Source organism: Rhagoletis zephyria, unplaced genomic scaffold, assembly GCF_001687245.7.
Source record: "Rhagoletis zephyria isolate East Lansing unplaced genomic scaffold, Rhagoletis_zephyria_1.1 Rzeph_scaffold_00002, whole genome shotgun sequence".
NCBI lineage: Eukaryota > Metazoa > Arthropoda > Insecta > Diptera > Tephritidae > Rhagoletis > Rhagoletis zephyria.
Window position 1 is genome coordinate 126,681 of NW_016157086.1, and position 23,116 is coordinate 149,796.

Genomic DNA, 23,116 nt, shown 5'->3' on the forward strand with positions numbered 1-23,116 from the left:
GCATCTGACAAATGAAATTTTCATTTCACGTTTGCGCTTCACACTTTTGTTGCAGTGGTTTTTTTCTTTCTTTGCTTTTTATTTCACTTTATTTTGTAAAGTTATGACAGCTATTTTGAACCACATTCTTCTATAAACTTTTCTTCTTCATTTTTTTTCTGGTCTCTACATTTTGTTTTTTTTTTTTTGCTTTCTTGTAACTCCTCTACTTTATTTGCCGGTAATTTGTCAGCTGCAAGAGGACCAGACAATCTTTCGCATGCGTTACTTGGGCGAAATTGAATTTGGTGCAACTGTCAAAAATTTGACATCTGAAGTTGGTGTGTCACGTTCAATTTTCAGTAATTTCCCGCAACAAGTTAAGCACGACACGGCATACGAACGGAACTGTAAGTAGCGAGTGTTTTTTTTTATTTATTTGATTTTACTGTTATAACGGTATGCATGGTAATAAGCGGTAGATTTATGTGTTTGAAGAATGATGCTATTGAGTTGAGGTGAATTGAACAGCTCGTTGAATGCATATCTCATTCGCTAAGCGTATGTGATTGGAATTTTCAACTGTCTTATGATTTTTTTTTAAGTGCATATTGAATTTAAGCTTTAAGTGAATCATACTACGTAATTTAGCATTACCTAGATGTTCTAAGCCCCTTCTTATTTCGTGTGATTTCTTTAATCTTATGTTGGAGAAGATAATAAGAGCCGCAGAACTGAACCGCTCAGGCACAATACTTTATAAGAGCGTACAATTGCTGGCGTATGCCGACGACATCGATATTATCGGTAAAAACAAGGGCTACGTCTGTTCTGCCTTCTCGGGATTGGATAGAGAAGCAAAGCGAATGGGTCTGGTGGTGAACGAGGACAAAACGAAGTATCTCCTGTCAGCACACAAACAGTCAGAGCATACGCGTCTTGGCACCCACGTCACTGTTGACAGTTACAAGTTTGAAAAAGTAGACGACTTCGTTTATTTGGGAACCAGCATTAACACCAATAATAATGTCAGCCTTGAAATCCAACGGAGAATCACTCTTGCCAACAAGTGCTACTTTGGGCTGAGTAGGCAATTGAGAAGTAAAGTCCTCTCTCGTCGTACAAAGATCACACTCTATAAGTCACTCATCATGCCTGTGCTGGTGTATGGCGCGGAAGCATGGACAATGAAAGCATCTGATGAGGCGGCTCTTGGAGTTTTCGAGAGAAAGATTCTGCGAAAGATTTACGGACCTTTACGCGTTGGTGATGGCGAATATCGCAGACGATTTAACGATGAGCTGTATGAGCTTTACAACGATATAGACATAGTGCAGCGAATTAAAATTCAGCGGCTCCGCTGGCTTGGCCATGTCGTTCGGATGGACAGAAACGCTCCTGCTCTGAAAATATTCAACGCGGGCCGCGATGCTGGTAACAGAGGAAGAGGAAGGCCTCCTCTGCGTTGGAAAGACCAGGTGGAGAAGGACTTGGCTTCACTTGGCATTTTCAATTGGCGTCAGTTAGCACAGAAGAGAAATGACTGGCGCGCTGTTTTGGACTCGGCCAAAATCGCTTAGGCGGTTACAGAGCCAAATAAGAAGAAGAAGAAGATGTTCTAAGCTTAGCAATAACTCGCAGGTTAAATGCTAGTTATGGAAGGAAAAAATGAACCACTTGTAGGCGCGTTCAAGTATAGAATTCGGTCTCGTTTACTCTATTTGTCAGTGAGTTACAGACCACTCAAATCGTGTAAAATTGGGAAAATAATTTAACTCATTACTCACGATGTAAAAAAAAAATCCCATCAGGCTCATTTCAGGTGTTTTTCTATGAGCTTCCTTGGTGCTCCAAAATGGAATCTACGGGATGATCACTCAATTTAATCCGTCTCGTAAAACACAAGCTAATTGCTAGTTGATCCAAAACAAAAAATATTTTTTAGAGTCTCGACTTTCAAAAACTTATAGTACAGTAAGAGGTAATTGGACATATTCATAGTCGAAATAAAGTCGACTCAAAAGTTAGCTGCGGTTTTTTAACACATATTCGTTGAGGAGTATGTCAAAAAGCAGCAGCTAACTATAGAGTCGACTTTATTTTGATTATGAATATGCCCTAATAACTCATACTTTCAAAGAACTACATATTAGGTTCTTTCCCGTACGCAACGCGGGATCCCGCGGGTGCCCAAAACAGCCCAGAAATCATTTCATTTGGAAGAAAGCGTTTTGAAGGTAACTAAAATGAAACTTTGGTATTAATTTAAAATAAGAAGCTGTTCACTCTTGAATTATTCCTTTTTAGGGAATTATTCAGTAAGTTTTTAGGATTACAATTTTTCTAAGCTCTGAAATAGAGCGAATATTTTCTGGTGGCCTCATGTGGCAAATGATTATATCAAGATATCAAAGGGCCTATACACAGAAACTGGCAATCCGTCGTTTGCCTGTGGAGATGTGAGGTTATGATCGACTAGTGGTCGCTTTATAAAACACTCAAGATCTCTGCACAATCTCATATGACTGTACGTCAAATAATTTACAGGTTAATAGCCTATTTCCACCAAAGTCTTAACTGCAGTTAAGAGCTCAGATAAGTTCAAATAATTCTAACGTGGGGTGATCGGCAAAGTTTTTTTCTTAAGGTTTGCTTTTTTCCCTTCGTCTTTTTCTACTTAATAGGTGGAATTACCACCTTCGATTAGAGTAATCTCCGTTTTTCAAGAGGCATAAACTGCTGTTAAGGCTTGGTGGAAATCAACTATAATACTTGTTATATACTTTAACAAGTTTTCATCGCCTTTATAAATTTACATATTTATTTACCTCTGTGTTCTATCGAACATGCCTAGAAATATTCTGTCACACCTTTTGGTAGTCCGTAGTTCTTTCATTCTCCATCGAAACTTCTGTTATTCTTCTGTTTTTTTTTTTTGTTGATTTTTCTTTCTCATTTTGCAGCATTCGCCAAGGATCTTGGTTTATTATTCTGACACCATCTTCATTTCTCAATCTAACTTACAAAAAGTTAGAACTATTTATAATTTCATGGAGTCCCACATGTCTCTATCATATAGTGCTCTAAATAAATTTGCTAGCCTTCAGCATCTTAATAGACCAAAGATTGCCTATCTTTTTACTATAAGGTGAAGTTAGAGTAGAAAGGTGTGTATGAAGATTTCATAATTCCATTCGGAGGCATAGTTATGAATACCCCCATTGAGTGCCTGAAATTTCTATAAATCAGTTGCTCAAGTGCTTAAGTCGCCTTGTTTGAAGGCCTATACATGAACATAGAATATGTGGAAACGAGGAGGAAGCTTCTTCATGCCGAAATCGCACAGTATCCTCGAGGATGATGAAAAGGATTCTTACTTACCACTTCAAAACTTAATCAGTTCATTTTTTGCTAACTCTCGGCCATAAAAACATTGAGACTTTGGTTTGGTATGCCCGTAAATTTTTATCAGCAAATTAAAAAAGGCGGTTTAAGGCATATATCAATCTGCCTAATCTGCGTTTCCGAGCGTGTCTAGCCATCTCATCGACATTTCCGCTCCCTCCTGTTTTTCTATGTCCGGGAACCCAGAAATATTTACGACGTCATGACTCAGTGACGCTATTGGGTAGCGAAATTTCCAAAAAAAAAAAAAATCGACTTCAATCTCAGCACATTTAATACCGCTGGCTTTCAAGCAAGACTTACTATTTGGTATTAGACAAGCAGCCTTCTACATGGCAAAGGTCTCCGCGACACTGCAGTATTTATGCAGACGATGTGATTGCCCGTTCTACAGATACCCCTAATATAGGCCCGTTTCAATTCCTCTTTCCATTTTTGAGCCATCGGCAACACCATCTTTTCCCGTCGGCAATTCTTATCTAGTTCGAAATCATGTAATAATACTGAAGCGGCAGTCACAGAAAGGTGCAATGTGATCGCTGCGTGCAGATAGTCAGTTTGTTTACACGGTTTTGTTTCACTTAATATTTTTGTTGTCGAATGGCCACTACCAAACCCTACCTAAATTGGTCTGTTGATCGCTGTCGTTAATCTAAATTAACGGTAGGCCTAATAGACGTGTTGTTTCGACGGTGGCGGATCAAAGAAGGATATTTATTAGCTGGGTGTGTTTAAGAGGGAAAGTGAAGGAGTTTTTGGTACGAAAATTCACAAGCCGGATATGTATTAGGAAGGTCAGGGTCAAGTTTAGGTGAATAGGAGTTAGTTATGCCGGAATTACGCGGGTCCCTCTCGTCATCTGAAACTCTACGCCTGCAATGGGTGGTAGTAGAACTCATATGATGGCATTCACAGGTCGAAGGTGCCTTCTGACGTCCCAGGGAGAAGGCTATACTTCCAGAAAGTGTCTATGGGGATGCTCCTAAGCAGAAATTGCTTGCAGAGCATTTAATTGCCAACAACGTCTTTGTCTTTGTCCTTGGGTCTGCCGGTGGACACTGTTTCATTTAATCTAAGAGCCTCTCCTTCGGCTGCACCAGTTATGAAGACTTCCTGTCATCTTTATTGTTCCCTTCATTTAAAGGTCCAACCTCTGGACTATTTTAATTTTCCTAACGTTTGTCACTTTTTTTAAGGTCATTCCATCCTCGCAGCATCGCTACAGAAAAGCGTTTGTCTAACAATAATTTCCCTTAATTACATTTTATTCGTTAAGGGAACCGGATTTGCTTAGCAACTGGAAACGCACCAATATCCGCATAGTACTCGTAAATACAAAAAAAAAACACTTATCCAATTTTCAAGGCATTTTCGTAGCTTTCTCTACCCATCATTCTCCCACTCTCATGGCAGCACGTTCAGTTTAACCTCATTTAATTGACAGCTGCAAGCGAATTTTGCGCTTAATTTACGCTGACCAAGCGGTAAACAGTTGCCGAAATGGCTGATTAGATACTTCACTGATATGTACATATGCGAGCAGTTTCATTTACACGCCAATTTTCACTTCGCAAACATGCATACCACGGACTTACGCAATCTACTTTCGCCCATACCCTCATACAATTTTCACACACAGCCAATTTTGCTTTCTCCACTACAGATACCCTCGAGCAGCTGGAAAGCATACGTCATCGCACCAAAGCCAACGCACAAATGCTTACCTCCACGATAAATGCGTTGCTCGAACGGCTACAAGGCGTTTGGCCCACACTCGAGCACAGTTACGCGGAATTGCAGAGTTGGTCTAACTCTTATTGGACAGCAGGTTGGGTGGCTGCCCTCGTTATCGGCTGGGTGCTGCTCTTCGGTCTCATGTCCTACTGTTGCTTCCTCTGCGAGTCGAACGTCAAGGCTGGCGTGGTGCTGCTGATTTCCGTACTGATTATCTGTTTGGGCAGTATTTGTATTACCTTCTATGGTGTGCTGACACTGGCTATTGGCGGAAATACAGAAGTCTTCCTCTGTCGTTCGCTATACGATGAGGCGGCGGCTGGAAATGGTGGCGCTGTTGGTGTTGCTGGTAATTGGGGTAACAATGCTGGCGATGTGTCAGATACATCTACTTATCACTTGTTGGGTAAGTTATTCGATAAACCAGGTTATGTGTACGCGCATGAACCACAGACGGGCATCATCGGCGAGCTGCTACGGCCGGAAGGTGTAAATCGTTCGATTGTGAATGTTAGCCTCGCAACGGCGCTCAGGTATGGATTAACTTATGCATAGAAATAGTAAGAAAGGCGCTGAAAATTTAATTTTTGGTGCTGGTTTTTTGGTCCTATATGTATGCTAACGAAACCATATCCGCTCTAGCCTACTTAGTTATTTGTCAGCCCACAATTCCTATGCCCTATCCGCTTGTAGCTCCAGTTCGCAATTCATATTGCATAAGCTGCAAAATATACGGTTACACAGTAATGCCATAAATCCAATTAGCTTGATACTGTACGTGCTTCTTTTTTATTCACCGACCTGCTGGACCTACTCGCATATAAAATGTGCGCATATTCAATGCGAGATTTTTTTGCTCCTTTTTTCGCACAATAAACCAGCGTACGCTAGGGCTCCTTCGATTAGTGGTCAGTTTTAAATATTGCCATATGAGCCCCACCATATCACACAGTATTTATTGATGAACGTAGTCTGCTCCTTCTCCACTTTTCTTAATAGCAGATAGCACATAACGAACTACATTAAGATTGAGTATTCCTCCTTGCACATTCATGTTGGCAAACTGTAACACTTTAAGCTATTTAAAGGGTATACAGATACAGAGATGAAGGAAGAACATTTCCCAATTCAACTTAAATATGTCCAAACATGTTTTTATGGTTTTAAGCACATCGAGCTATTAGATAGGTAGGTAGTAACATGAAGCTCCTCAGGCATCTTGCGTCGGTGTTTAAAATCTTACTAAAGGTTCTGGTAAAGGATGAGTATAATTCTCACCGTCTATTTGGTAATGAGTACGAATATTTCTACGATTCGAGTAAATGTCCATTTTCATGAGAGTGAATTCCTATTATCATTAGAATTATTCTCATCGTTTACCAGAACGTTTAGGTCAGCCAAGAATCGTGGTCCTAGATGCCGCAGCCTGCTTCTGAACAACACGGGAAAATGTCACAGGAGAAATAAGACCGTTTCCTCCTTTTCGTAGCTCTTACAGCTTCTGCAAAATCTTCGTAAAGGTCTTCGGGCCATTCTGCATGTTTTCAGCAAGTCGTACTTTAATGCCGTCTACTAAAAGTGTAGTGGTTTCTTCCGAGAATTTCGGTTACATGCTTCTCTACAACCTCCATGATAGTAGTTTGATAGCGCAAAAGAGATTTTCGTGAGAACACGCCTCCCTTAGCCTGCCGTCGAGCCGTCTATGTAGATGTCACTTCTCCTGCGTTTCCCCGAAAAAAATCACTCGAAAATTTTTAATCCGCCCATAGTAAACACATGGAAACCAAAAGTGAAAAATAAACGGGTTCGGGGAAAATGAAACTCATGATAACGCTGATCTTAAAAAACATTGCTTCCCGGAACCAATACCAAAGCCAAAGCACAATGGTCTGTACTGCTTGTAATGAAGCAAAATTTATTTAATATACAAGCGTGTCCCTGGGTTTCGGGTTGCCACTGGGATGCCTTTCTTAAGTGAAGGACAGCGAGCGCTGCTATCTGTTGTCCTGCCATATCTAGCGACACGGAATCTGTATTAAACCTGGATTACCTAGGTTAAAATATTGTAATATCTCTACAAATTGCGCTGCTTCCGGTGATGCGCCCGGTACACCAGCTCTCGCCCTGGGTATTTTTCCTTGTTTTGAGGCTTCATTTGTTTTTCAGTTGCCAAACGTAGGCAAATTTGACACTCAAAGTGTTGATGAAACGAAAGTCAGCACATTCGACTCATGTTACCCGAATAACTGCATAAGAGAAAGCGCTACAGCGCTGTATGTAGATGTGTGTTGATTTTTGCTTTTTTCCCCACCGAAATGAGATCATTTAAGATACGATAAGAAATCATAATAGAAAGTTTGCTTTCTTAAATGCTTCGAATGAGGAAATTAAGAGCTAGGTCCCCACCATAACCAATATCAAATCGGATTTCATAGTAAGCTTCGGAAATCTTGATATACGCCAAACTTATATGGACAGATTTTAATATGAATTGCAGCAAAAAGCTCCAAAGAAAGTTTAACATCTAATTGTGTATCTCAAAGTCAAGTCTCAGCATCATAAGCATAAACACTAAGCTTTAGTGCTCTCAAATCAGTAACGACAGAAAAATATCCCATGAAAGAAGCTTTTTAAAGCTTTTTGTAGATTTTATAAAGAACCGCACAAAACAAAGCTCCAAAATATATCACGTTTGGGATGCGTTTAAGGCTTTCTATGGGTTTTATATTACTGAAGGCTAGAGGGAGCTTTTGCACTGCGCGCGTCCATATAAAATTCATAGAAAGCTTTAAAAAGTTTTTCCGCGAACAGTATAATATCTCACTGGTCATCCTTGCAATAAATCAGAGATGACCAGCGAAAGCTTTCATTTTGTGCCTGCCCTATACAAATTGTACAGAGCTTCTGGATGCTTTGGCACGCGTGCCTATGAAGTGGCCAACTGTGCATTAAATGCTATCGCGCTCTGATCGGTACACTCTCACTTTGTGTGTGCCCACCAATGATGACCAAAACAAAAAAATTTTTTAACTTTCTGTGGACTTTATATAAATGCGCCACGAGTGAAAGCCCTCTCTTTTCGCCGCTGCCTTAAAGCAGACACGATCAAAATATTTCCTGCTAGAGCAGTGACGGCTAAAGAGAACATTTGCACTGCGCGCTGCAATATACAATTTATAGAAGGCTTTAAAAAGCTTCTCTGTCGTCGCAAAGTTACTATACGTTTTTGAATACCAATAATACCTACAATTTAAGACGTGAAAGAGAAAGTGACTCGACTACGAGATACATGATAAGTAGACATCAGAGTTTTATGCTTTGAAATAAGCCTGAAAATATGTACCATAATGACTGTAAGAAAATGTACCTATACCAATTTATATATTTAACTTATAGGTATAATTTTGCATAGTTTTAGGCTTATTTTTTTAGCATAAAAATCGAATGTATAATGCTTGAGCTGTTAGACTTTGCATTTTGAAGTGAATTCCAATAATGTAAAAATCTACTTATACCACCGTGCGACAGTCAATTTTACAAACACAAAAAATTAATATGATCGCGAAACTAGGGACCAAAATAGTAAAACTGCGTTTTTGGTTGTTCTCTCGAACATTAGGGTATTTGTTTAAAAAAAACTTTGAAATTTCAAAGATATGATTAATGGAAGAATTTATTTAAAAATTATAATTATAAAATGGAATAGCAATATGGGTACCAAATAAAAGAGAAAACTATGTATAAACAAATTAAAAAGATAAAATGTTTTGTTACACAAAGACAAATAGGTGTCGAAAATGTCCTTTTCAAATTTTAGCCTTGATTATTTATCCTTGAAAATTGTCAATATTTATTTTTGAAAAAATTTCTATTTCTTTCTAACTTTTTTAGCTTAAAAAACTAAAATTAATTAAAAGCGAATACCCTTTCGTCCTTGAGATCCAATTTTTTTTTTAATTTTTTTTTTTTTTTTTTGTTTACTTTCATTTGGTGCACATATTGTTATTCTACAATGCACTGCATTTTTTAAATATTTTTTTTAATCAATCATGTCTTGCAAATTTGAAAGTCATTTTAAAAAAGATTCTAACGTCAGGGAGAAAAAAATAAAAACACAGTTTTACTATATTTTTCCCATGATTTTGTGAGTATATTGACTGCTTCGTGTGTTTTGAAATTTTTTGTTTTTTGTCGCCCGGTGTTATACGTTAGTGTGTTCCTGAAATCTTCAGTATATTTAGAATGCTCTTAGGCAGCAAGTTGCAAAATTCTGTGATTGTTAGATACAACTTTTAAATGCCTTTGTATGCGTAGCAACCAACTCAAAATACTAAATACATAAAATTAGAACTCCACACCAAGCTTTTCATGCTTTAAAGCTTTCGACGCATACATATACATAGGTATAGCTTAATAGAACGCTAAACGTCAAAAAAGCTTTGTGTGGGGTTTCAACTTAACCCTGACCAAAAATACTATATTTTCCCTAAATACCTGTATACCTCTATAAGATAGCTGTACCGACAAAAGTATATCAACCTTACATTGTAAAAAATACACACCTTTTAATACCTTCAATCAAAAAACTGACCCCTATATAACTTTTTACCTACCAATTTCAAAATTTGGGCTCTTTCTCACGTATGAAGAAAAGTAAAATCAAAATTTTCGACGCGCCCTATTCACCCCACTTTAACACCTTTTTAGCCCCCACTATGCCCCTATCCCAAAAAAAAGTACGAACGCTCTTAGAGTATACCACCAATACCAATCAGGATTTATTTAAAAGCCCCGAATAGTACGTATTCTGTTTATAGCCAGCTTAAAAGCTTCACAGTTGCCTCTCTTTTGTCAATAATTAAGACATTTTAAATCCGTGCACTACCCACTATCTGTTCTGCTACAAGTAAATAGTCGTAAGACACTGAACTAAACCAGTCTACCCCTTTCGTTCAATACCCCTTCCCCCTCTGCACACAACCACTGTACCAACATTACTTATTCACATACTTAAGAGAAACAAAATGTTATTCTATCAAATTTCTTTACCACTTATTGTCTGTCAACAACCCTCGAATCGCCTGTTTATGCCCCACTTCACGACGGCAATTCTCGAAATAATCTTCAAATCAACACGCCTAATACAACACATGCGTACATACATACATACGCACCCACAAACTCGCCTCGGGCTCTGCCACTATTGGGTCTAACGCCATTCATTGGCTCTTTAATCTCAAATCACGTCCGTCCTTCACTACAATGTTTTCTTTGTTTGTGTGCGTTCGTATCTCTATTCTGCTCGGCATGGTGTGTTTGTGTGCATTTGCAATTTATTTGTGTGGTTTGGTGTGCGACCCCCACACACACATCCCACACTTGAGAGCAGAGGTTGTGAACAAAACCAAGCATCGTACAATGTCTTCCAACTGGATGCATTCGTTAATACCACACAAATTGCCGATTTAAAGCAATTCCCAAAAGTGACCACAGCCATTGATGCAATCACCGTATCCGAACGTACTATGCTCTCGCTGACGCAGACCATACAGAATATACTGGAGAATATGCTACACACTTCATCCTTCAATCTGTCCACATATCGGGTGAGCATTGGTGCACCGACGCCTGAAAAGGACTTGGCTACGTTCATCGATCAAATGCAAAGGGTGGCACTGCAGGTAAGCAAAGTGGGCGCTTGATAAGCGGAATGCGAAGTTTTAGGCAGCAGATAAGCATGTGTTGAGAATTCCAGACAATGAGAGTAGTCTATGCATGCAGTTAACTGAGTCAAAGAAATACTTAGCTCAGTTTGCCCATGAAATTAAAGTGAGATGTAATGATCGCATTCTCTTATCAGGCGTCCCAAATTAGTACAATTATCTTTTGTTGAGTTAACTGAGTAGTTGCAAATGTAAATCAAGTAGGAACATTTTGCGAAGAGAGTGCGAACTTTGAATTAGCTCTGACTTTCGTCACAGGCGGACGCGTATCGTGCGGCCATTGAATGTTTAATCGATTTTCGGTTAAGACGAAATGGTATCCAGGCAAGATTGCGAGTACAGATGGGTGCGGGACTAAATATTCAATCCCGATCCCTTCCAACCAACTTTAAATTTTTAGGTTCCGACTCCGCCCTCCCCAGCGGTTTTTAGGTTTATAACACGGGTCGCATGGGTCCCGATTCACATAACTTTCTACTTAATTATAAACATTGTAAAAAAAAACCAACTGCCGTCCGCCGTCGCGCTACCACTCCATAAGTCCAGGGTTAGATGTCCAGTTCCAGCAACATCGAAATTCTTCTAAATATCGGTCGCATATCGGCAGCCAAAGGCAAACTTCCGAGTGAATTCCTAACATTAAAAAGCTTCCCTTAAAACCAGCTGCTGTTCGGAACCCGCGTAAAACAGTGGTCCCTCCATTTGTAAGATAACATAAAGACGCACACCACAAGCTGGTAGAAGGAAGATTCTCTGGATTTTCGGAAGTTGCGGATTTTATTGGGGGTGGTGAAAGAGAATTTTTGTCCCGGTCCGCCGGAAAATTTTTAAGAACCTTCCTTATACCGGCGATTTTGGAATCTCTGCATAGTTACGAGCCCAGACTAGCTCTTCAGATATGCCGGTAATTTTCGGCCGTCTTACCTATCCCTACTTAACCAAAATTTATATGCATTTCTGTCTATAAAGAAAGTGGAAATAAATAGAAAGAGAAGGCCCGTCTTGGTAGGAGGTGTCATGCCTTTTGTAATATCCTAAGTATATGCAGCCTTGGACGTTGTTGCGGTTCTTCATATATCGCGACGTCCTCGAAGCCTAACACGACTGTGTCTATTTACTAGTCCATCCGCACCGTATCCTTTCTCACAACTTCATATTTATATATTCTTTGTGTTTGCCGTTAGCTTTCATTCAATAGGTACCCAACACAGTGTTACCTTATTTCTCGCTTCCAGAAGTTATAATGCCTTTGATGTTCAGACTGAGTACGATCTGTAAACTCACTGCTTCTTTACTAGCGTGAAATATTTATGTCCTATAAATACTTGTACACTACAAAGTCCCCATTTTCAAAACTTCTAAACTACATATTCTTAGTTTACCAACTTAAGTAAATAGTCTATCAAAACTTTGTAATGGACTTTACAAATTCCGCAAATGGTGGACTCTGCGAAATAATAGTTAACACACGATGAGGGACACAAATTTTAAACAATTCCAAACGAGGTTTCATAAAAACCAGTCATCACATGTCACCAATTTAACACTACTTTCTTCATCTTTAATCCACCAGATTCAAGACGTGGCCACCTCGTCTCGTATGACTACGCTCGGCAGTCGTTCAAAGCGTTTACAGGCATCAATCCTACAGCCACTCGAACAGTTACAAAACGAGATACTCTACCATCTAACCGCATTGGAGTTGCAACGCGATCCCTGGGCCAAGCAGGTCAATCAAACACTCAATCACCTGCGAAACGTACAGGGTTATTTAGAGAAGACAGCGGGGGAAATTTGTAGCAATCAAACGCGCGTTTATACGGAAAGGTTTGGACACTAATTGAGGCTATACATAATTATTTGTTCACCTTTATATAATCTGCTCAATTTAAGATTGAAAGCCTATCTGACGAACAGCAAAGCGACAATGTCCTCGCAATTGGGCGACACCACCGCCAAATGTCGTCCATTCTTCGATATCTTTGACGCGAATCGCATCTTCCTCTGTCGCAACATTGTCGACTACATCAACGCATTGTGGTTCTTCATTTTCATTACTTTATTGCTCTGGTCGGTTGGTACACCCATTGGACTGAATCTCATTACGATACAGCGTCGTTTAAATCGTTTGCGACGCGCACAAAAACGCGCCGCCGAACGTTCGGATAGTCGCAGCCGGCGTAGAGAGCGCGCTACTAGTTCAGCTACACGTGAGCCGCGCAGTGCAAGTAGCGCAAGTCGGCCTCCACTGTGAGACAAAATCAAGTTTATCAATAAAGGTACTTAGCATGCCATCTCTTTTCAGCCGCCGTACTGCTACCGAAGAGACGCTGGACATAGCTACTGAAGAGTCACCGCCACCACCAAGACGTGAACAACGTGATATGCGTAGTCGTGATCGCGAGCGTGAACGTGAGCGGGAAGTGAGCCGTGCGCGGGATAGTGCAGCGGCCAGTACGCCAGCAGGTAGTCGAGCGCAATTGTAAGTAGAAAACTTAAGCTGCTGTTAACACACATGGATCTTAACTAGAACTTTACGAGAGCTTAGATGTATTAATGAATATTATCCTGCACGAATTTTGAACTCAATTTTTGCGTGCTCAGCCTTCTTTGTGATGCATTTATCCCATTTCAGACGCCGCACTGGCACAGATGCAGAGGATAATTGGGGTTCGTCGAGTGCAAGTCGTGCCACATCGATGGAACGCGAGGCCAGTCAGCCTAGAATGTACACGAGTAGCAGTAGCGCTCAGCAGCAGCAACAACAACAGCGGGGTGCTAAGTCGAGACCGCAACTGTAAGTAGACACTGAGGCGCTCCAAGGGGAAAAGGGAACTTTTTCTTGAAAATGTCGGTGATACTGCAAAATGTTCTATGTCACTTATTAGCTCTAAGCACCAGATTGATCTGTTAACTGTATCTGATCGCTTCTGGCAATCGATCATCTTCATCAGCCAAAGGTGGACAGTTTTGTCATTCGTTTATTAGGGTGTAACGATTTCCAGATGCAGTCCGGTGCAAGTGAGAGACCATCTAAGTCTGAAGGGTACTAATACACATAGACCGTTTTGCAGTATAGCCGACGACATAAAGACGATGGCATTTTGTCTGCTCCCTCGCTTTATGAGACTAGTGAATAGTCCGTACCAGACTCTCAGAAGTTTTTTACTCAGTGAGTTCTCGAACATTTTCTCAGTAAATAAATATCCAATCTTTCAAACACAATTATCTTCCTTCCTTTCTTATACTAGAAGTACCTACGAATATGTACATGAATATATCTCTACTCTTCTTTCACAGCCGCAAACAAGGAACAGAAGAATTTGATTTGGAGGCGGAGGATAATTGGCAGCCAGCCCAAACAGCGAGCAGTAGCGCTGCTACACGATCGGAGTCACGCGCTGGCGTACGACGCGAGCAGCGAGAGCAACCGGCTTATACACACAGCAATGGACGCAATAAACCGAAATTGTAAGTCGGCCAGCTATGATGAGCGTAACTACAATACCGTCCTAAAGCAAACACCCTAAAGAACATAACAGCACATAAACGTAATAGAAATAAAGTCAACGTTAATTTTGGCAAACCTATGTACCTAAATTGGACTTTATTATCTCTATGTTTATGCGTCTTTTATGTACATACATATTTAAATTACCAACCACTAACTACTTACATCCTCTCTCGCTCTCCGTGCCGTGTAAGACGTCGCTCCGACCGTGAGCAATATGATCGACCCTCTCGTCGCTCCATGACACCCGTCTTGCAAGCCAGTCCCGATGCACAGCCAGCCAAACCAATGCCACGTACACCGACGCGTCTGCGCCATCGCGTGACATTAACAACACGCGCCGTTGCCAATTTAATGCGTGCCGGTAATCCGCGCCATAAGAGGCTGTGAGTAGCTGTTGTTGGTAATTTTAAAACTGCACGAAAAAAAGTCAGTCTCCAAATATCCAACTAGTTGATGCGCAAAAAATGTATTTACTTTTTTTTTTTTAGTTAGTAAAAGCTCTCGTTAACCCGTCCACAATTAGCAGCACAACTCTTTGCTAGCCTAAACTACCTACAAGTATACTCTTTCTCTCTCTAACACTCGCACGACTTACGCTCCATTGATCCTTTATAAGTAGTTTTGGGTTGCTTATTAATTTAAAATTTTTTTTTTAATTTTTCTTTATATTTATTTTTAGCCAACGCAGCGGCACCGAAGATTTTGAGATCGAAGAAAGCGATACCTATGGTGCGCCGGCGCAAGACTCAGCTGCGGTCGCTGCGTAAGTACGAATTTTCTATAAGCGCCTTTAAATAAAGTTTAACAAAAAGTGCAGTCAACAAGATGGAAAAAATTTCACACATGATTAAAAACGTACCATGCTGTTCAGAAAAATATTTTAATCAAAATTAGAGAATGTCCCATCTCTCAATTGTACAGGAAATATTTTTAATTAATTAAAAACTATTTGCATTTACCGCATTGCTGCTACTGGCACTAACGCACAAATGGACAAATGTAGAAAAATAATTAAGAAATGGGCGTAATTGTTGAAACTTCACTCCTACAAGGATTACTTCACGGCGATGTCAAAAATTAAATCGCTGATTTGTGTAGGATACCAGTTTCGAAGAAACCCGAATTTTTAGTACCGGATACCAATTTCGAGACCATAATTTTTCTTATGGTTATTTTAAAAATGAAATCGGTTTTTGTACCGGTTACCAATTTCAAAAAATTCGAATTCTTAGTACCAATTTTGTGAAATTCAAAGTGGTCCCGCCCAGTTTTTTAAATTAATTAAACAAATAGTTTTATTGTTTTGCTCATATTAAATAGCGAATCATTAAAAATTGGTAATTCGCAAGTTATTTAGATAGTTCTTGGGTGTAAGAAGAAACAGCGCGACCTGAATCGTGTATCTTGAAGAAAGAGTCGCTCACCCAGTATGTCCAAGATACCTTCGGCTCCTTAAAGGGTCTTGGTATGCGAATTATTTATAACAAAGGGGTCGACCATTGAAGCTTTGAGATGAATCAATCTCTGCGTGGCCAAACCCTGCCAGTAACATAGAATATGCTCTGAAGTTTCATGATCTTCAAGGCCGGCATTCCGACTCAGTGGTCACATATATTCGGTGCAAGTGTAATCACAAGCGGTTGTGACCAGACAGGTACTCCGAAAGTAGCCTGATGTCATTTCGGTTTCCTAAAATAATATTCTTTCTTTTGAAAGGGTAGCCGAAGAGCCTGGTCTGTCTATGGCAGTACTTACTGCGTTCAGAGTGTACCCACTCAGTAATTATGGCTGTCGAAGGGCACCAACTGAGACCACAGAATGGTTCAGGTCCCGAAAAACAGTTAACGATCCTTCTCGTGCCTTCTCGTCAGCGACCTCATTACCTTCGATTCCACAATGGCTTGGTACCCAGCAGTGTTACCGTGCTTTTGGCTGTCAAAATTTGTCAAAGCAGTCTCTAACCAGCTTAGATTTCATAGTCCTGTTTGAAGGGCCCCGGCTGGCTGCTTGGATACCTGAAAAGATAATTAGAAAGGCGCCATTCAAACCCTTTTTAAGGTTTAGTTTTACGCAGTTTAAAATTTCGACTATTTAAGCCTGAAACACCGTGGGCCATTTGGGATCAAGTGCAGGGAGCCCATTTGTCCAATCTTTGGGAACTTTCAGCCAAAGCAAATTTCTTTAGTCATGGCATCAGAAATTCCGCATATTTCCAACCCTGGCAAGAAACCGTGATTAGATAGTCGAAGTTGCGGCTCCCTCGTGCTGCTGTTTCCTGGGTGAAAATGTGGAGAGGAGTCCATCCTAGAAACGACTCTAAAGCCGCCAGTTGAGCGCCCATCTTTGCAGTTTGTTAAGGGGAAGTATGGCAGTTTTTTGCAGCGTCTTCTGCCACCATGCTATTAATGAATAAGACACAATCGGACGGACGATCATACGGTTGAGACACTGTATCAGCCTTGAGCTCAGTCCCATGTTCTTCCAAAAAGTCTTCTGTAAGCCCATATGGCCCGTGTGGATTTAGCAAACGTTCTCTCAAGTTCTAATTTAGTCTCTTATCTAGCGTAATCCCTAGATATTGAACCTCATTGGAGTATTCAAGCACTGTCTTTCCAGTGACCGTAACTACACTCATGTAGTCTGATTAAGAAGTTGTCCACCAAAAGTGACCAAACTAACCCTCCCTGCGGGTAGCCTCCCACGGCTCTGGTCTTCACTTAAGTATTGCCCACGGACGATGTTATTTCACGCTCACGAAGCATAGCGTCTATCCAACCAACATTAGTAGGGTCTAAGTCTCTTTACGCCAATTTCTTGAGATAGATCCATAGGCAGTATTATCGAAAGAAGGTACCCTAAGCCATCTCCTTGGCCTCTAAGGCTTTCGATCCTACTAAGCAGATACTGTCGGTACTGTTTGATGTAAGATAATGGAAGTGTTAAGTTTCTCCCTAATACGGAGGTCTAAAAGTCTCGCTTAAGTTTTGAGAGTCAAGGAAGTTAGGCTAATAGTATGCATGAAGTCAAGGGGCATGTTTCCCGATTTCGAAATAAATAAAACGGACACTTTCCCCCACACATACGGTATGTATTCCCAGCAATAACTAGCCCTAAATATACATAATAAATGATGACCTTGATACTTCTTTATAGTAGTGCTGGGAAGATCCCATCACCCACCCTCTGCTTTGATTGGTTCGAAAGACTCCACCGCCGACCGTACCTTGTCCCTGTCAAAGAAGAAGCCAGATCTGTTGTGACTCCTCACTTTAGAGAACCCGTGATCCGAGGAGATAGGGGTCATCCGATGATTTAGAGTCTGTCTGTTATCGTTCGTAAAGGTGCCATCTTTCCTCCTTAAAGGACCTATCCGATTGGAAGACTGTTATTATAAAATCTTATGCAGACGGCAGGCTTCAGGCAACATCACTCTTGTCTCACATTGTCGCCTACATGAATCCCTATTCGAGCATCTAATAAGTATGTAACAGTCAGTGAAGGAAGCCTTATACTCTTTCCCTCTGATGCGTCCTTTTGGCCTTGTTGAACAGCTTCCGAAAAGTCTTCTGCTTTGCATACAGTTCCCCGTTCCACCAGGGAATTTTGCGTTTCATCAAGGTAGAACTAGTAAATGTACTGTCATGGAAGGATTCAAACAGAGCGCGATTGAGTCAGTGGGGCTTTTAAAAGGGTTTTCCTAGGCTGGAATGTCCAGCTGCGGAGCTCAGATCGCCCTGGGATCTTGAAGACTATGTGCTGATGATCCGAGAACGATGCTTCTTCCGAGACTTGCCAATTTAAAATTTATCTGATGCAGAGAGTGAGATCTAGTACCTCCTTCCTGACGGCAGTAATAATTGTAGATATGCAACCCCTGTTCGCAAATTCTAAATATGTTATTTTGTAAAAGATATCCTAAAGGGTACTCACCCCTTTCGTTGAAATTGGAGCTGGTCTACACAGTGTGGTGGGCATTCGCATCGCAACCAATAATTTACGAGCTGCTGTACCTTCAATTGTGGTATAATGGTATGTCACCTGAGAAGTAGGCGGATGCGAGGACAATTTCCTGCACCCCCACCGGCCACACCTCTAGTACAGCCACTGAGAGGTCCGTGGAAATAAAAGGAGTAAGAGGTGTATTATTGAGGTTGTCGTTAATCAAAAAGGCGACGCGGGGAGTGTCCTCAATCAGGTCATAGATTAACCTACCTGAACTAGCCATTCCTCTTACTTGGCCTCCGCTAAACCAGGGTTCTTAAATAATAAAACAATATATTGAAATGGAAATATTATACTCATGAAAAGTTGACTTAAGGAGTCGCTTGATCTCTGGAGGATCGTCATTATCTGGTAATAATGGCAACAGCATGCAATCACCTATCAGCTGGAGAACAAACGTAAAAGGAATTGATTAATTGTAGAACAAGTGAACCGCAGGAAGTATACTTAATTGAATTTCTTCTCTACCTTTTTCAATTATGTTCAAGTGTCCAAACGTTGTCGTTTAACCGTTGTTGTCTGACTGGAACTTTGAGGATCATCGTCATCCACACATAGCATCTATCTTTCTCTTTATCTAATTCCTGAAAATTGGTCCTGTCTTCTTTGTTACACAGTGATTAAGAATTGCAAGGTTTTCTCAAAATTGATAGCCGGTACTGTGAAGTAATCCTTAAGATCTACCCAGAATTACAGCGGACGACGGTAAAGCGGTCTGCGGTAAGTGAACTGCTGAACAATTGCCGCAGTGAAATCTGTCAGAGAAAACACAATTGCGGCGCACGGCGGCTTCCGTCAGTTGAAATTTTGTTTTGAAAATTATCATTAAAATTAAATATTTTTTCTGTACGAGCATGATTCATTATTGAATCATGTGTACGAGCGTGTATGTTACTCGATTTGCAGCAAATATAAATGGATGAAAAGATTGGAAAACTTGTGAAAATAATAAAAGATTACTACTGTAGAAATAGAAATAAATTTAAATCAACCGAAAAATATCGGCGGTACAAACGCTGCCGCTGCAATTAGGAGACATTCCATATGCCTTTGTGAGTTTTAATTTTGACAGCGGTTAACCGTCGACCGTTTTACCGTTGTCCGCTGCAATTCTGGGTACACCTAGAAACAGAGTCAGATTGACTGTACTAAAAGCTTTTCCCAAACGTTTTAAGTGCCTAATCATGCATCTTGAAGCCGAGTCACATTCACTTTTGCAGCCCAATTTCAACGCAATGACAGTACTAGCAGAAAGAAATTACTATTGTGATAGCGGGTGTGTCCAAAAATATGCCGCAAAAACTTGCTTGTATTTAAAAAAAATTACATGCTTTATGCGCTTAGATTCTAGTTTTTGCGGCATACTTTAAGGCGAAAATAATATGACAGTAGTCATTTGTCATGACGGTCGGATCAAGTTGTTAAACCCTAAATTTCGTGCATTAATTTTCGCATAGTTTTAGGCGCTGAATATAATGAGTTATGAATTCGAAGGTCTTATTCCTTTTAGTGACTCGGCTTCGAGATGGACGATAATATATTCTACTGCCCTATTCACTCGAAATGAAAAAGCTAACTTAGCGAAATTACTATTTTATAATCTCTTCGCCTAAAACTATGCCACAAGAATAGATTTTAAACACTAAAAACCACAAACTTGTCTTCGAAATGAGAGTAAATTACGCTTCGCTTTGGCATCTGAAAGAGAAAGTCTTTTGTTAAACAACAAATCTCTAAAACTCAACTCAAATATTTACTTTTTAACACAAATTGCACTAAACGATGTCAAACATTGGAAATTAAATAAAACAAATTGTCTTTTTACAGTAAATTCCGATCAGCTGTTTCTTTATGCCCTTACCACGAAAAAGGAGTTCCATATGTGTTGCAAAATTGCATTCCCATTTTTATTAGAGTATTGCCATAGAAAAGTCTAGTTCACTTTAAAAGAGCTGGCTTTTCGCTCTTCAGTTCAAAAGCTCACAAGCCTACTAAAAACCCATACAAAATTTAATAATAACACTCTCTTACGCCAAATACCAAATTTACGGTTTATGAACCCAAAAACTCCTACGAAGCAAGTTTCAAGTAAATCCAACAAATTGAAAAAAAATGAGTCATATTGGATCCACCATTTAGAATATTTTTAATTCTGGGTTTGTCTTCACATTCAGCGATCGATTTTCAAAATATCGTCCGCCATATAGGATCAGTAATTTCTTTTTTTTAATTTTATGTCAGATCCTTAATCAGCGACCCCAGCAACACCTGAGTAACCAACTTCAAGGTAATCCGATCGATTTCCATGTTTGGAATTTTTCCAATCTGACTCCAGAATCGTAATCAGCGACCACAAAACTCTCTCAGTTTCAAGCCAATGCGATAAGATTTTGAATTTTTGGTCAGTTTTGAATTCTTTCTGACCCTTAAAAAGTTGAAATAGGTAACAGATGGGACTTCTCCCGCAAAGTTATTTCCTGCCTCTCTAAAGCCATAGCTAAACCCAATATGCTTCATGGAGTCCTCGTCTAGTGGAATGCACTGGAGAAGACTATGCTAGCCTGAAAGCTGGAGCAAGTACAATGGGCTGCCCCCATAGGAATTATTGAGGCACTGGCCTGTCTATATTACGGATAAGGCGGCTGCTACAAGGGCTGCAGTTTGGCTTAGAGGCACCGGCTGCCTAACTAACTCGGGATCTGGACACTCCTTTATTATTGGAAGCTTCGATTTAAACCCTAATAAGACGCATCACTGCAAGACTAGCCTGGTACCAACTAGCTAGGATGAGTGGACGAGGGGCAGTGGTAGAAAGAAGGCACCGGTGAACTTTTACATGAATGGGTCGAAGCTTGACAGAAAGGGCGGCAAAATTGCCTTTTTCGAGGAACTCAATTGCTGTTATAAAGGAAGCAGAAGATTAGTTACTGTTGAGCGCGACGGTGGTAAGGGGAGGTTAATAAATATGTATCTACTTAGGAGCTCTCGGCCCGCTTACGCTGCTTTCGAAGTCGCGTCTGAGTATTACCTTGACAGACTTGTATGGGCGCCAGGCCACAGCGATATCGCAGAAAACTGCGTGGCTGATGTGTCGGCCAGGAGTGGCACCTTCGAGCAGGTACCACAAAGAAAATAATTAGTGGCAATTCCCTTTATTATTTGTGTACTTTTCTCGGAAATATGCGAAAATAAAGGTGGGCGTGTTATAAGTCCACCTAAAAAGACAGCCACGGATTCTAGTAAATAAAATCCTCCATCCCAGTCCTTGGAACTTATTAATTTATCTTCTCCATGCCCTCAGGCATTGGAGCCTCCGATATCTAAAGCCATATCCACTAGGTCTACTTCTAAAAATAGTCAAACCGTTGATTTAACAGTGTTGCCATCAACATCTCAAGCTCCACCGTCTTAGTTCCTCCGAATAATTCGGAGCCCCGCACATCAGACATCATTACCAAAAAGTTGGTTGTAATTCCTCCGAGAAGATCAATCTTTGTCTCTAGATTTGCTAAAGATACTTCTTCGGATGATATAAAGTCATATATATCGACTAAAATTAGAACTAAAGATGTATTTATTCGTAAATTTAATTTTAAATACGATCGCGGTATTTCATCTTTTAAAATTGATGTAGCTTCCAAAGATTTTGATTCACTACTAATTAGTTCATTTTGGCCGACCGGGGCGTTTGTTCGCGAGTTTGAGTATAAACCTAATAAAAGTAATAATAACGTAGCTAAAATTTCGAATCTTAATTCGGATTCAAAAAACTTACTCGCAAGTCTAATTTAAGTATTTACTATCAAAACGTTAGAGGTTTGAATACCAAATTAACTGACTTATATTTGAAAGGTTTTGACTGCAATTATAATATTATTTCCTTGACCGAAACATGGCTCAAACCTCATATTTTTAATTCCGAAATTCTTCCAAATGAATATCAAATATACAGGAGTGACCGCGTGGGCAGAATCGGCGGTGGTGTTCTTTTTGCGGTGCATTCATCGATACCATCCGAGGAATTTAGTCTTCCCGTCATTGAATATACCGAATTTAAATGTATACGTGTACAGGCTGGAAAGACTTATATTTATTTAGCTCTTTGCTACATCCCTCCTAATTCTGCCGTATCAGTATATATGCAGCTAGTTTCTTTACTTGAGACCGTAAATGCAATGCTTACGGCATCCGATTCTATGATTGTTTTGGGCGATTTAAATCTGCCACATATTTCATGGAACATCATTGACACCGATGTTGTACCAGTTTCATCTAGAGATAGTTACAATGTATTTCTGGAGGAAATGGCTGAACTTTGCCTCAAACAAATAAATATATGTCCAAATGAGTATGGAAAGGTCTTGGATCTCTTTTACGTTGATGATGTTCCGAAGGCCTCTATTAATCGGTGTGATCCCCTAGTTTTGCCTAGTATAAATTCAAAGCGTAAGGCACATGGTTTTCCGTCCGCTACGCATTATCGCAACACTGTATCTAGCGACAGCCAACTCATTGCCAACATGTTTGCTCGGTTCTTTAGGTCCAATTATTCTGTAGACTTCCCTATAAGTGGAGACTATCCGTACGAGCTTTGTCCAATCAACTCTGCTTATATTCCAGTAATATCTTCCGATGAAGTTTTACACTCTTTAAAAACCTTAAAAGCGTCATTTAGGCCTGGACCTGATCATATTCCGACCTGTTTTCTAAAAAACTGCGCTGAAAACATCTGCGAGCCTTTAACAACTCTATTCAATTT

General features: G+C 40.2%; 1 protein-coding gene across 1 annotated transcript in view; it reads left to right on the forward strand.

Moving 5' to 3' along the window:
- The window catches only part of prom (prominin), a 39,597-nt gene that overhangs the window by 12,769 nt on the left and 3,712 nt on the right, over positions 1 to 23,116 (forward strand). Inside the window, exons 7-16 of the mRNA XM_017618392.1 lie at positions 233 to 389; positions 5,048 to 5,651; positions 10,508 to 10,799; positions 12,415 to 12,668; positions 12,735 to 13,091; positions 13,147 to 13,323; positions 13,477 to 13,638; positions 14,142 to 14,312; positions 14,547 to 14,738; positions 15,035 to 15,118. Coding sequence (XP_017473881.1) covers positions 233 to 389; positions 5,048 to 5,651; positions 10,508 to 10,799; positions 12,415 to 12,668; positions 12,735 to 13,091; positions 13,147 to 13,323; positions 13,477 to 13,638; positions 14,142 to 14,312; positions 14,547 to 14,738; positions 15,035 to 15,118 — 2,450 coding nt within the window. The remainder of the gene's footprint in view (positions 1 to 232; positions 390 to 5,047; positions 5,652 to 10,507; positions 10,800 to 12,414; positions 12,669 to 12,734; positions 13,092 to 13,146; positions 13,324 to 13,476; positions 13,639 to 14,141; positions 14,313 to 14,546; positions 14,739 to 15,034; positions 15,119 to 23,116) is intronic.